Source organism: Eubalaena glacialis, chromosome 13 (genome assembly GCF_028564815.1).
Source record: "Eubalaena glacialis isolate mEubGla1 chromosome 13, mEubGla1.1.hap2.+ XY, whole genome shotgun sequence".
NCBI lineage: Eukaryota > Metazoa > Chordata > Mammalia > Artiodactyla > Balaenidae > Eubalaena > Eubalaena glacialis.
The window spans coordinates 85,920,622-85,936,216 of record NC_083728.1 but is presented as its reverse complement, the minus strand read 5'-3'; the positions used below and the strand labels follow the sequence as shown (position 1 = coordinate 85,936,216).

The following is a 15,595-nucleotide window of genomic DNA, read 5'->3' as shown; positions in this document are numbered from 1 at the left end:
TGTGTGGTCAGGCTGCTCTATGCTCCTGTCCTGAGACTGTCCAGACCTCGCCAAGAGATATACAATGTTTAGAAAACCAAGAAAGGGGACTTCCCTGGTGGTCCAGTGGTTAGGACACTGTGCTTCCAATGCGGGGGCACAGGTTCGATCCCTGGTCAGGGAACTAGGATCCTACATGCCATGCGGCCAAGAAAAGAAAAGAAAAGAAAACTCTGGCCAAGAGCCAGGAATCTATCTGCAACAACTAAGGTCAATTCTCTGGAATTCTTATTTCATTTCCTCTGCTTCTGCTTTTCAAACCATCAAGCATTGCCTCAGACCATTGCACTGGCTGGGAGACTCTCAAGGGTGTGCTGGCTCCGCCCCTTCCCGCCCCATGACACCTCCTCACTTTCCAATCTCCTTTTCATGGGTATCAGGTTGCTTCCCCACTGTAGTACAAAAGAGCTGCTTTTGTGCTCTACCATAAAATTCTCTGGAATTATCTTCAGGGACCACTCAGCCCCATAAAAGACGGTACTGCTGAGACTGGAGGAATTAGCAAGAAGGCTGTGAAGGACCCAGCTTGTAGCACCATGAAGAGCTTCCCCACGGCTTTCCCTCTTTTCCTGGTTTTTATCCTGAGTGTCCATCTCGGAGCTGCTGCACGTACGGCACTGTCCAACTCCCTTTCCAGGCTGACTAGGGATGGAAGCAAAGGGACATCTCCAAGCTCCTTTCTCTCCTTGTTTCTTTAGGTGGCAGTGATGTGGCTAAGTTCTGCTGCTTTCAATACACCCACAAGATCCCTCCCTGGAGGTGGGTGAGTAACTATGAATTCACCAGAAACAGCTGCTCCCAGCAGGCTGTGATGTGAGTATTTCTCCTTTGGGCTTTTAGGGTCCCTTACCATTCATGCTGTTGGATGGATGCTGGGAAGACCCCCACAGTGCCAGGATGAGCCTCAAGATGGGAACCCGGTGACTTGGGTTATCACCTTACCTCGGGCATTAAGAAGCGTAACCCTGAGTTTGGTTTCCTAGCTTGCAGACCATGAGCCCGGAGCCTGCCAGGCACTGTGCTAAGTGCTGGGTATAAAAGAATAAACAGCCCTTACAGACCTTACATCTAGCATAAGAAAGAGGGCATTAAAAGACATTTGCACAAAATAGATAATCAAGATTGTGATGAGTGCTTGAAAAAGACAGTGGGAAAGAGAGCAGGAGGGAGCATATTGTAGGGCAGGCAAAACTTTCTACCCTCTTAGGGTCTCCAGCTGGGCTTGAGAATTAAATCGACATAAGACATTAACAAGAGGAAAACATATAGCTTTTTACACGCACACAGGAGCCTCACGGGAAGATGAAGACCCAAAGAAGTGGCAAAAGCTATGAGCTTTTATACAAAACCTACATGCTTTTGAACAAGGAAGGAACTGTGGAAAAGTAATTAAAATATATGTGGGTGGGGAAAGTTAAAGATTGATAAGAGTTATCTTAACAAGGTCTGTTTTTACAGAGTTCTCTTGGCCTTGACTATGTCTGGCGTTAAGAATATTTCTTTCCTCCTGGTACAAGGAGGACATTTTTCACATGGGAGTTTTATCTCCTGCTTTCAGGGAAAAAAGGGGAGGTCAGAACGCTCTTCTTGCCCCTGCTGGGGTTTTTCTGTTTTGTTTTGTTTCATTGGGGGTTTTTTTTTAGTGTCTTTCGTTCAAAATAATCCTCACGTCAAAGTGGCATATTTGGGGGCGGCATATTCGGCCACCCTTCATCACAGTCACAGGAGGACCTAACTTAGTGTTGGGAGGGTCTCCTGGAGGGAGTGACATTTATACTGAGACCCCCCAAGGCTAAGTGGGAATGGCCCAGGTGAAGGGGGCAGGCAGGAGCATGGTGGAGGGGAGAAGGATGAACGTGTTACTGACTAGGCAGACAGGTAGACAGGAGGCATGTCATGCCAAGCTCATCGGTAGCAGGAGAGATGACACACACCTGGAAGGGTCCCCGGCAGGACTAAGTGAGGCTAGTATATGCAAAGAATTTAGCGCTGAGCCTGCAAACAGTAAACGTTCAGCAAATGGAAGCGATCTTTAAGTGCAAAAACACAATCAGGGGACCTTGGCTTCCTGAGCATGAGAGAACGGTGCGGAAAGGGAGAAAACGGGCTCCAGGGACAAAGCTGAATGTTATCATTTTGAGACAGTTAAGGACGGGAAAGAGGCACTCAAGTGCCTAGATATGGAGGGGGATGCTCCAGGGCTCAGGATGTCCAGGGTCTTCTCCTTTGTGTCTTGATTGGCTTTCTGGAGTATTAAAGACACCAATACTTAACCAACAGCTGGCAAAGAGCCCTGAGCTGAGCTCAAAGCAGTGGCTTTTTCACTTATAAGCTGTGTGACCTTGGGCAAGTCAAGTTTCCTCATTGGTAGAAGGAAGGTGAGGGGCCTATATCAGTCAACTATTGCTGCATAACCAACCACCCAAAGCTTAGTGGCTTAATCCAACAATGATCATCTTCTTATCTCTCGTGGTTTCCATGGGTCTGGAATTCCAGGAGGGCTTGGCTGCAAGGTTCTGGATAGGCATCTCTTGTGTGGTTGCAGACAGATGGTGCTGGAGCTGGCACAGCTCAGGGGGCTGGAGGCATCTCCCTCGAGGGCCCTTCTGTCTGGTCTCTCTGTTGGGCTAGTTTGGGCTTCCTCATACTATGGCGAGCTGGGGTGGTAGGACTCTTCATGAGGGAGTCCAAAGCTCCTGCGTAAGTGCTCAGTGAACCAGGCAGAAGTTCTACAACCTTCTATGACTTAGCTACCAAATCACATAGCATCACTTTTGCCATTCTCTATTAGTCAACCAGTCCTTAAGACTGGCCTAAATTCAAGGGGAGGGGACATAGACTCCCATCTCTCAATGGGACCAATGTCACATGGATGTTCAAACACCCACAAAGCCCTTCCTCTCTCTTATTTCCCCATCCTTTTGGCTCTTCTCCCCTGCTCCAGGTTAGAGCACCCCCTGACCTAGGCTCTTGTCACTTCCGAGTACGCTCAGGGAGTAAAGGCTGGAAGCCATTCAGGGACATCAACCACAAGCCCCAGTCTTAATGAGCTCACAGTGTGGTCAGGAAGGCAGGAATCATATCCATATAAGCAGCCGTGGCTAACAACCCATGATAATGTGATTAAGAATTAAGTGGCACAATCCATAAGAGGTTCCTTTGTGGGGCAATACAAATGTTATAAAATTGATCGTGGTGATGGTTGCATCATCTATCGATATACTAAAACCATTGAATTATGATTATACACTTTAAGTGGGCAAATTAGTGACTTACATCCCAACAAAACTGTTATATTAAAACGAAAGAGTTAAGAGGCGCGGTGCAGATTACCTGCTTCAGAGCAGAGCTGTTGTTACATCTTTCCTGGTGAAGGTGGGCCAGGAAGTGTGGTTTCCAGTGGAAAACAGGGTAGCAGAGAAGAGGGAGGTCAAGGGCCAGAAGAGGGAGCAGGGACAGTGTGACAGGGGTACCGCAAAGCAAGCAAGAAGATCGGGGTGGGGGGCTGCCCCTCCCTTTCCATCCCTTTCCGGGAGGCAAAATTTTTTGGCATTGACTGTCAGCATCTCTTTTCCATAGATTCACCACCAAAAGAGGCCAGAAACTCTGTGCAAGACCGAAGGAAGCATGGGTGCAAAAATACATTTCTTTACTAAGAGCCCAGCAACAACAGTGACTGCTGAATTCTCAGTCCAAAACGCCTGGATCCTGCTCTGCTCTTGGCTCTGACCCCCTTGGTGGAGCCTGAAGAATTTCTCCAACAGAAGGCTGCATGGGTCTGGTGGGGAGGAGAGGATATTTTTCACCAGTCTTTTTTTTTTTTTAAATAAAGATTTCATTTGCTCAATAAACATTCTTATTCAATAAAAACTGAGTTTTCTTCAAAGAAAATAAAGCAGTCGATATTTGCAGCTGACTGCCTGGCAAGTCCCCAATCCCTGAACTGACCCTGGTATTGAATTCTGCCTTATGTTTTTGTTTGGGCAAAAAAAGCAGGGACAATGTTAATATATTTTGGCAAAATGCCCATGAAATGTGTTAACATTATTTAGAGAGATAAGTTTATGTTGTATGGAAAATTAAACTCTGTACAATACCTCATAGCCTGTTGGTGCAGGGTATATGAAATGCATCCATATTGGGCAGTGTTTTCTCATAAGGCATTAATTAATAAGCATGAATATTGTCTACCTACCAATCCTAAGATGCCTATGTCTATATAGCCTAAAGAACTTTAAAAAAAAATAATTATAGATTCACCAGAAGTTGCAAAAACAATACAAGGAAGTCAGGGGTACCTTTTACCCAGTTTTCCCCAATAGTCACATCTTACATAATTACAGTACAATATCACACCTAGGAAATTGACATTGGTATAAAGTATCTGTATCATTCTGTTACTTTATCACGTGTAGATTCGTGTAGCCACCATTAAAACCAAGATACAGATCTTTTCCGTCAACACAAAGATCTCACCAGTGTTCTCTCTCTTCAGTCACGTCTCCCCTCCCCCACCATCCTTAAACCTTAGCAACCACTAATCTATTCTTCTCCATAATTTTGTCATTTTGAGAAGGTGATACAAACAATCATATCATATCATACGTGACCTTCTGAGATTTTTTTTTTAACTTCACACAATGCTCTTGAGATACATCCAAGTTGTTGTGGGTTTCAATAGTTTATTCTTTTTTACTGTTAACTAGTATTCCATGGAGTGACACACTGCAGTTTATTTAACCACTACCCTCTTGTAGGTTTTCATTTTGGGGCTATTACAAATAAAGCTAATAAGAACAATCATGCACACAGATGTTTTCATGTGGACATAGGTTTTCATTTCTCTGAGATAAATGCCCAGGCATGCAATTAACTGCTGGGGTCATAAATTAAATATATGTTTAGTTTTTTTAAAGAAACTGCCAAGCTATTTTCCAGAGTGACTGTGTCATTTGACCTTTCCTCCAGTAATGTATGTTTCCACCAGTTTTCTGTGCATCCGGGCTAGTATTTGGTATTATCACTTGTTTTTCATTTTAGCTGTTCTAATAGGTGTGTAGTGATACTGTAACCGAAAGTGGGGTCCGGCTGCTCATGGCTCAAAAGCCAATAAAGAGGCCAAGTAGCTGGAAAGGAAAGTTTGCTTTATTTTGGATGCTGGCAGCGGGGGTGGGGGAGGGCGGACGCCTGTCCAAAGGCCGACTCCCCCCACTGACAATCAGGGGGCAAGAGCTTTTATAGGCGGAGGGAGGGGGCTCCACGCAGAAACAGCACAGTCAGCTCTGACAGTCCTCTTGAAATTAATCATGAAGTGGTCTGAGCAGCGTCATCTTGATTGTTTTAAGTACAGTTAGTCTTCAGTTCCAGGGTCGGTTTGTTTGCGTTTCCTTGAGGCCAGTTCTCGGAACTGTGGCAGCTTACGTCATGGCTACAGTCTGGTCATCATGTAGTTAACTTCTTCCACCTGGTGCGGGTTTCAGTATCTACAAGACAGCTTACAGGATACGGCTCAGAATATTATCTGTAGCCTGTGGGGAGGAACTAAAGGTCCTTGACTATGCTTAGTGACTAAACTATTATTATTTGGTCTCCTTTGACTGTTTTCCTTTGTTTCTGCATTTTCTCATTTCTCTGATTAAACTTATTCTTTGGCTAAAGTTTTTCCACAGACAAAAGGCAGGCGGAGGACATGGGGGGGCAAGGACCATAGGGCCCTGCTCCATTTCAAAATCTCATTGTGGTCTTAATTTTCACTTCCTGAATGGCTATCACTATTCATGTGCTTATTTGCCATCCATATATCCTCTTTGGTGAAATGTTTCTTGTGTTTTTTCTCTACTTTCTAATTAGAGTGCTTGTTTTCACTGTTGAGGTTTTTTTTTTTTAATTTTATTTAATTTTTTTTTTATACAGCAGGTTCTTGTTAGTTATCTATTTTACACATATTAGTGTATATATGTCAATCCCAATCTCCCAATTCATCCCACCACCACCACCCCCGCTGCTTTCCCCCCTTGGTGTCCATACGTTTGTTCTCTACATCTGTGTCTCTATTTCTGCCCTGCCGACCGGTTCATCTGTACCATTTTTCTAGGTTCCACACATATGCGTTAATATACGATATTTGTTTTTCTCTTTCTGACTTCACTCTGTATGACAGTCTCTAGATCCATCCACGTCTCTACAAATGACCCAATTTCGTTCCTTTTTATGGCTGAGTAATATTCCATTGTATATATGTACTACGTCTTCTTTATCCATTTGTCTGTCGATGGGCATTTAGGTTGCTTCCATGACCTGGCTATTGTAAATAGCACTGTTGAGTTTTGATATGAGTCCTTTATCAGATAAATTCCAGATATGAGTCCTTTGTCAGATACGTGGTTTGCAAATACTTTTTCTCAGTCTGTAACCTGTCTTTTCATCTTCTTAACAGCGTCTTTCACAGAGTTAAAGATTTAATTTTTTTTTTTTTTTTTTTTTTTTTGGCCACACTGCGCGGCATGCAGGATCCCCGACCAGGGATCAAACTCGTGCCCCCTGCAGTGGAAGTGGGGAGTCTTAACCGCTGGACCACCAGGTAAGCCTCAAAGATTTAATTTTGATGAAGTCTAATTTATTGATTTTCTTTTATGGAGAATGATTTTGGTGTCATCCCAAAGAACTCATCACCAAGCCCTAGGTCCCAAACATTTTTTTTCTATGTTTTCTCCTTAAAGTTTTATAGTTTTACATTTACATTTGAACCTAGGGTGGATTGGGTGTTAGTTTTTATATAGGTGTGAGGTTTAGGTCAAGGTTGACTGGTTGGTTGATTGGCTGATTGATTTACCTACCTACCTACCAACTCAATTGCTCCAGCACCGTTTAATGAAAAGACTCTTCTTCCCCCATTCAATTGATTTTGCCCTTCAGTTCTTTTGTGGAGCTATATCTGGGCTCTATGTTCTGTCTCATCTGTTTCATAAATACAATCAATTTTTTAAATTTTATTTTTTTGAGATTAATTTACACACCATAAAATTCACCATTTAGAAGTGTACAATTCAGTGATTTTTAGTATATTCACAAAGTGCTGCAACCATCATCACTACTAATTCCAGAATATTTTCATCACTTCCCTAAAGAAACCCCATACCTGTTAGTATTCACTCCCTAACAGCCCTGGCAACCTCTTCCCCCACCCCGCCAGCCCTGGCAACCACTAATCTACTTCTGTCTGTATAGATTTTCCTATTCTGAACATTTCATATAAATGGGATCATACAATATGTGGCCTTTTGCATCTGGTTTCTTTCACTTGGCATATATTTTCAAGCTTCATTCCTGTTGTAGCATATATCAGTATTTTGTTCCTTTTTATGGCTGAATAATATTCCATTGCATGGATATACCACATTTTGTTTATCCATTCATTAGTTGAAGAACATTTGGTCTGTTTCCACTTTTTTGGCTATTATGAATGATGGTGTACACTGGTGTACAAATTTTTATGAACATATATTTTCATTTCTCTTGGGTATACATGTATGGATGAAACTGTTGGGTATATGGTAACTCTACGTTTAACTTTTTGAGAAACTGTAGAACTGCTTTCCACAGCAGCTGCATCAATTTACATTCCCACCATCAATGTATGAGGATTCTAATTTCTCCATATCCTTGCCAACCCTGTCTGTCCTTTTGATGTTAGCCATCCTAGTAAATGGAAATTGGTATCTCACTGTGGTTTTGATTTGTATGTCCCTTATGACTAATGATGTTGAGCATCTTTTCATGTGCTTATTGGCCATTTGTACATCTTTGGAGAAATGTCTATTCAAATCCTTTGTCTTTTCACTGTTGAGTTGTAAGAGGTATTTATATATTCTAAATACTGGAACCTTATTAGATATTAGAACTTCTAAGCAGGCAGTTGTGTCAACTACAGACAGGGGCAGTTTTCTTTCTTTCTTTTTGATCTGTATGCCTTTTATTTCCTTTTCTTGACTTCTTGCACTAGCTAGAACTTCAAGTACTTTGTTGAATAAGAATGGTGAGAGTAGACATCCTTGCTTTGTTCCCAATCTCAGGGAGAAAGCAATCTTTCACTGTTAAGGATGATGTTAGTTCTAGTTGTTTAGGTTTTTTTTTTTTTGCTCGTAATTGAGAAAGTTCCCCACTATGCCTGTTTTTGGGAGTTTTTATCATGAATGAGTGTTCAATTTTGTCAAATGCTTTTTTGGATTAACACGACTATGTGATTTTTCTCCTTTAGTCTGTTAATATGATGGATTACGTTGATTGATTTTCAAATATTGAGCCAGTCTTGCATCCCTGGAAGAAACCTCACTTGTTAAGGTGTATATATTGCTGAATTCTATTTGAAAGATTTTGTTAAGGATTTCTGTGTCTATAGTCATGAGAGATATTGGTCTGTAGTCCTCTCTCTCTCTCTCTCTCTCTCGATACTATCTGTCTGTCTGGTTTTGGTATCAGAGTAGTTCTAGATAAAATTAATTGGGAAGTGCTCCTTCCATTTCTACTTTCTATGAGAGATTGTGTAGAATTGACATTTATTCCTCTTTAAATGCTTGGCAAAATTCTCCAATGAAAACATCTGGGCCTGGAGATTTCTTTTTTAGGAGTTTTAAATTACAAACTCAATTTCCTTAATAGTTGCAGGGCTATTCAAATTATCTATTTCATATTGTTGTTTAGATGTGATAGTCTGTATTTTTTGAGGAACTGGTTCATTTCATCTTTGTCGAATCCATACGTGTAGATGTTCCAAGTGTTCTTTTATTAACCTTTTGAAGTCTGCAGGGTCTATAGTGGTTTCCTCCATGTCATCCCTGAATTTTGTAATTTGCATTTTCTCTCTTTTTTTCTTTGTCATTCTTGCTAGAGGTTTGTCAACTGCACTGATCTTTTCAAAGAATCAGCTTTTGGTTTCTTTTATTTTCTCTATTGTTTTTCTGTTTTCAATCTTCATTGATTTCTACTTCTTATAATTTCTTCCCTTTTGTTTGCTTTGGGTTTATTCTTTTATTTTTCTAATATCTTAAGGTAGGAGCTTAGATGGTTGATCTGAGACTGTTTCTTTTTCCTAATGTCAGCATTTAGTGCTATAAGTTTTCTTCTTAGCTCTGCTTTAGCTGTGTCTCACACATTTTAATATGTTGTAGTTTCACTCAATATATTTTAAAAATTTCCCTTGAGACTTCCTCTTTGAACCATGGATTATTTTAAGTCTGTTGTTTAGTATCCAAGTATTTGTTCCAAGTGTTTGTTATCCTTCTGTTATTGGTTTCTAGTTTTATTCCAGTGTGGTCAGAGAACACACTCTGTATGATTTCAATTCTTTTTGATCTGAGGTTTGTTTTATGGCTCAGAATATGAGTGTATCTTGATGTATGTTTCTCAGGTATTTGAAAGGAATGTGTATTCTGCTGTTGATGGGTGGAGCCCTCTATAAACATCAATTAAATCCTATTGGTTGATGGTGTTGTTGAATTCTTCTATATCTTTGCTGATTTTCTGTACAGTTGTTCTATCAGTTTTTGAGAGAGGGGTGTTGAGACCTCCAAGTATAATTGTGGATTTGTCTACTTCTCCTTTCATTTCTATCAGTTTTTGCTTCACATATTTTGAAACTCTGCTGTTTGGTGCATACCCTTTGCAGGTCTGCTGTTTAGGATTTCTATGCCTTCTTAGTATATTGACCCCTTTATTATTATGTAATGTCTCTCTCTGTCCTCGGTAATTTTTCTTCTCTGAAGTCTACTTTATGTGATATTAATATAGCCCTGGCTGCTTTCTCTTGATTAATATTTGCATGCTAGACCTTTTTCCATCCCTTTGCTTTTAACCTACCTGTATCATTATATTTGAATTGAGTTTCTTATAGACAGACAGCATATAGTTTGGTCATTAAAAAAGTCTATTCTGGGGAGTTCCCTGGTGGTCCAGTGGTTAGGACTCAGCGCTTTCACTGCCGTGGCCCGCGTTCAATCCCTGGTCAGGGAGCTAAGATCCTGCAAACCGTGCAGTACAGCCAAAAAATAAAAATCTGTTCTGCCAATCTTTTTCTTTTAACTGGTACATTTAATCCATTTACAGTAGGGAGCAATACCTAATTACTGCTGGGAGGGGGTGAAAGTCCTGGCTCCCTGCCTTAAAAGAATGGCTAAAGGAAGTTCTTTAAACAGAAGGGAAATGATAAAAGAAGGAATCTTGGAAATTTGTGACCAATAGTAGATGAAAAAATGCAGCATTCCATCAGGCTGAGTTAGATCTTCAAAGTAAGGGCAGAGATTAGGATGTGTTCATTCTTGGGTCACTGTATAGCAATATGTGCCCAGCTAAGTGCAGACTGGCTGGGAGAGCCCCACAGCCACAAGAGAGAATGTGGAGGAGAGGATGGCAGTTTATAAGACACTATCTGCAAATAATGTGCAAGGTCTAATGGGAGAACCGACACGCCAACAAATAATCACAGTGCAATTTGTACGGTGCAATGAGATAAGGATTGTCAAACTAATTAACATGGGGACTTCCCTGGTGGCGCAGTGGTTGGGAATCCACCTGCCAATGCAGGGTACACGGGTTGGAGCCCTTGTCCGGGAAGATCCCACATGCCACAGAGCAATGAAGCCCGTGCACCACAACTACTGAGCCTGCACTCTAGAGCCCATGAGCCGCAACTACTGAGCCCGTGTGCCACAACTACTGAAGCCCGTGCGCCTAGAGCCTGTGCTCCACAACAAGAGAAGCCACCGCAATGAGAAGCCCACGCACAGCAACCAAGTGTAGCCCCCGCTCGCCACAACTAGAAAAAAAAAAAAAAAGCCGGTGCGCAGCATCAAAGACCCAACACAGCCAAATAAAATTTTTTTTAAAAAATTAAAAATAAATAAAAGAAAAGCTACTTTAAAAAAAATAATAATTAACATTTATATTATGACTTGGCGTTAAGGAAGCACTTATTGCTCGAAGTCCAATCGTCTTAACTTACATCCCAGGTCTTCCATGATGTTTTAGATTGACTTTCCCTGGAAACAGGCCTTGAGATAAAAAATTTGAAAGTATATAATATATTGTGGAAGTGATCTGAGGAGACACCAGTAAGAAATGGGGAAGTGAGACAGGGAAGAGAAGGCAACAAATAAGGGTGTTTTATTAGGCAAGTTGCCACTGTGGGCAACTGAGCTTAGTCCTGTTGGGGGACCTCTAGGAAGTGATGGTTGAACGTATGTCTCAGAGTTAACCCAACACAAGGGGCAAGGGAGCAGGGGTATTTATATACCAATTCCAGTCAGTCATGGGCTAATGGATGCTGGGGTACGGGAGGGATGCCCTTCCTCTCTGCTGTGTATGAGGGCAGAGTGGGCCACCAGAGAGACCCTTCAAGAGATGCAGATGCTGGCAGGCTGGGATACAGTGGTAAGGCCTGAGGGCTTATGAGTGGGGCACTGACAACATCAGCTTCACTGGACCAGGTTGCAGCCTATTTTTCCAGCCGACTTACCCAACCAAATACACTGGGCCACTCTGTGCTTTCCTGAATAACGTAAGAGACAATCCCTAGCTCACTTCAGGCCTTCAAGTGGTAATTTCCTTCCATCTCCTCAATGCTGTTTCCTCTACAAAAGCATCCCTCTCTGTCCCAGTCTATCCCTTCAAAATTCTATTTGCCAAATGAGACCCCAAATGCCAAAATGCTTCCTCCCTTTGGTGAGAATGTTGAGATTTTCCATGGGGTGTTGGTGATTTCCTCCATGCTCCCAAACAGTAGCAGACCCCCCCTGCCTTTGGAGGACACTGGCGTATTTTGTTTGTTCCTCTACGGTACTCGTTTACAATTGTAACATATTTACTGATGTTCTTAGCTCTCTACAGGACTGTAGGCTCCTGGAGGTCAGGAGTTAAGTGTAAATATCTTTGCAGAAGTGAAGGACTCAGCAAACATTTGTGGACTATGCCACGAACGTTGCTAGACACCCTTTGCCTAGGCTCCAGTAACAGTGGTATATATACAGGAAGAGGGCAAGACGTGCAAGCCTGCAAGACTTTTGTCTGTAGTTCCACATAGCTACCAGCAGATGGCAACAGTCACTTACCATCTTTCCAAGACTCTTGTTACCTCTTCCCTGCCAAGGGGCCAATTTGCAGAGAAGTCCGTTCTATGAGTCTTTACTGAGGATCTACCTGAGATCCAGGGTCACACACAGGCACTGGAGGAGGAAGGCAAAGGAGAGATATGAGAAAAGGAAGACTTGGCTCAGTCTTCAGAGGGTACAGTTCAGGGATTGGGGGTCTGGGGAGGGTGGGAAGGAAATGCACACAAAGCAATTAAGACCCCCTACAAGATACGGGACCTGTGGGAGCTTGAGTGGAGACACAATCTCCTTGGGCCTCAGTTTCTTCATTCATAAAATCAGAAGGTTAGAATAGATGCTAAAAGAGAGATCACCATGTGCAGATCTAGCTCTGCAAGGTTTCGTGAAGGAGACTGGGGCTGGGTCCAGAAAGATGGGCAGGGTTTGGTAAGGGAGAGGCAATTGTAGAAATAAACATCTTTGTCCATACTGCACCTGGTTCTTCCCATTCAGTCCTTTCTTCTTCTCAGCCACTTTCACAGGCTCTGTGCTAGACACTCTGCTAGGTGCTGGGGGCCCTGAGGTGGGGGAGGGGTGACACGTAAAAGTGGCAAAGACTTTCCCTGATTCCTAGGAGTTCATGGTCTAACAGAGGACTGACATGCCAACAAATATTTACAGTGAAATTTGTACAGTACCATGTGATGAGAATTGTCAAAATAGCTAACATGGATATACCTATTGCCTTATCATTTAAAAAACACATCTAGAGTATTCCTCAATCCTGTGAGGTGAGGAAGACAAGGATTCCCATTTTCAAAGAAGCAGAAGTAGAAACATGAAGTACTGGGGTTGAGGTCACACTTCTGGGAGCGGTGGAGCACAGGCTATCACCAGTTTCTCCAGATCCATATCCTGTGGTTTTGTCTACTTCCTCATGCTGCAATAAGACCCTGCTGGTCAGCTACAAAATCGAAAATCTTGGCTCTCAGACCAGAACATCAGAAAAATCCTCCTTTACTCTTTACTAATAAGGGAACAAACAAACCTCTTGGTCCCTTGAGGGAAATCCTGGGCTACTTGGGTAGCATATATTCCCAGAGTGACTGCCAGGGGCTGGTGTCCTTGCCTTGTCCCATGGTTACTGGCTCTCCAGGGACCCTCAAACTCATCCCAGGCTGATGGGAATCTCATGAGACACTTGCCCCTCCCTGCTGAGCCCCTGACATCAGCAGTGAGTCACTCAGTCTCCAGTTCCATTTGGTCAAAAAAAGAGTATACTCATGTAGGACCCTGGAGATCCAATGGTTGATGCCCCCAAAGAGACTTCCAGAAGGCCTCTCAGGTCCCCTTCAACGCTGAACTTTTAAGTCTCAAAATCTCAAGTTTTAGTCCTGGTTTGAGCTCAGTCACTCCATCTTTGGGGACCTTTAATTTATAACTTAGTTTTTTAATTTATAATAATCCCTCTCATTTGCATGTAATTTTAAAACTGATAACATGTTCCCACATCCTCATGATTTTTTTTCATTCTTTACAACTCTGTTAGGAAATATTTCCCTCTAATTTAGAGATTAAAAAAACTAAGGCTCCAATAATTTATAACTAGTTCAAGTGGCAGAGCTTGAATTCAACAGATACTTGATTTATTCAATCAGTAAATATTTATTACGAACCACTGGATGACCAGGTGCTATTTGAGAATATGGAGGCCAACAAATTATGCTCCCTAGCCTGTGGCAATCATGTTCTAGCAAAAAATACAGACACTAATATATTATTATGTTGCAATGTAATAAGTGCTACAGTAGAATGTTAAGGAAGGTAAGAACAGTGATTGGGTAGCTTCTATATGCTAAGCCCTGCATAAAGGGCTTGGTCACAACTTCCTTTGAGATCAGTCAGGATAAATTAAGTTATGCTGCAGAACAAATAAGCCCAAATCTCAGTTTATGTCCCACTCTAACATGGGTGGGCAAGAAGCTTTGCTCACATGGTCACTCAGGGATCCAGGCCAACTGAGGTTCCATCTTGACCACACTTTTGTGATTGCAACGACAGGATAAAATGAACTCTGAACCAGCAGCTAAATGTTGTGGCCCATAGTGACACCTGTCTATTCATTGTACAGATCCCCCTACAAGACTTCAGTCAACCATAAGGGGGCCTGGAAGTTGTCTTCCTTGTGCCCAGAAAGAAAGGAAAAAAATATTGGTGGGGACTAAAGTCAAATAGAGAAAGCAATGCAGTATCTGTAGCATACCATTCGCTCTATCAGATTCTGATTCTATGGGCACTCTTTTACAACTCTGTAAGGTGCAGGTAACTGATAGACACATGAATTCTGTTCCATCTGACAGAAGTTCAATTAAGCGCACTCTCTCTTTGTGGAAAAACCAGTTTGCCTCTATTTGCATATTCATTTCAATATTCTTGATCTGTAAAGGTGTCTGTTTCTCTTTTGAACCAGTCATAACATCTGCCTGGTTCCCTTATTATGAGTAAAATAAAATCTTTACCGTGTGTTCATTTTTATACCTGTATGAAGCCATGATTTTGCCTTTTTCTGAACATTATCTTTCAATAATATACTTTAGAGATGAGGAAAGAGGTTCAGAGAGGTTAAGAAACTTGCCCAAAGTCACCAGCTAACAAGTGGCAGAGGTGGGAATTCCTATCCCTTCTGTCTGTCCTCAGAGCCAGGACATGGCAGAAGGTAGGGTTCATTCACTATCAGGATTGAAGAAGACTGGTGTTTACGCTGCGTCTTGGCAAGCAGAGAAGAGCGCATGCAGAAACATCGGGAGCTGGGAAGGGCAGGGTGTGTTTGGAGAATACACAGAGCACCACAGGGGAAGGTTGCAGGGGAGCAGAAAGCGTAGGCTGGAATTGTGAAAAGACTCAAACACCCAGGTCAGGTCTGGACTCGACTGTGTGAACAACAGGGAGCATTTTGTGGATTTTAAGTAGGAGAGTAAATGATCAAATCTGTATTTTAGGAAATGGTGTCTGACATTTGTATGGAGAACAGGCTGGGAACACGATCAAAAGCAGGGATGCACCTGTGTTCATAACAACATCATTCACAATAACCAAAAGGTGGAAATGACCCAGATGCCCATCAACCACTGAATGGATACCCAAAATGTGGAATATACATGCAATAGAATATTATTCAGCCTTAAAAGGGACACATGCTGATACATGCTACAACATGGAGAAGCATTATGCCAAATGAAAGAAGCCAGACAGAAAAGGATAAATATTGTATGATTGACTTATATAAGGTACCTAGAAGAGGCAGATTCATAGAGATGGAAAGTAGAAGAGAGGTTACTGAGGACCAGGAGGGAGGAGTAGTGAGTTATTATTTAATGGGTTCAGAGTTTCTGTTTGGCTTGCTGGAAAAGTTCTAGAAATGGATAGTGGTGGTGGTCACATGACATTGTGAAGGTACTTAATGCCACTGAATTGTA

The 15,595-nt window shown here is 42.1% G+C and overlaps 1 protein-coding gene across 1 annotated transcript; it reads left to right on the top strand.

Moving 5' to 3' along the window:
* Nucleotides 1-454: 454 nt before the first annotated feature.
* CCL26 (C-C motif chemokine ligand 26) lies at nucleotides 455-3,761 on the top strand. Its single transcript, XM_061209638.1, has 3 exons — nucleotides 455-648; nucleotides 738-852; nucleotides 3,619-3,761. The coding sequence occupies exons 1-3, from the start codon at nucleotides 576-578 to the stop codon at nucleotides 3,713-3,715; spliced, it is 285 nt and encodes a 94-aa protein (XP_061065621.1). The 5' UTR covers nucleotides 455-575; the 3' UTR covers nucleotides 3,716-3,761.
* The last annotated feature ends 11,834 nt before the right edge of the window (nucleotides 3,762-15,595 follow it).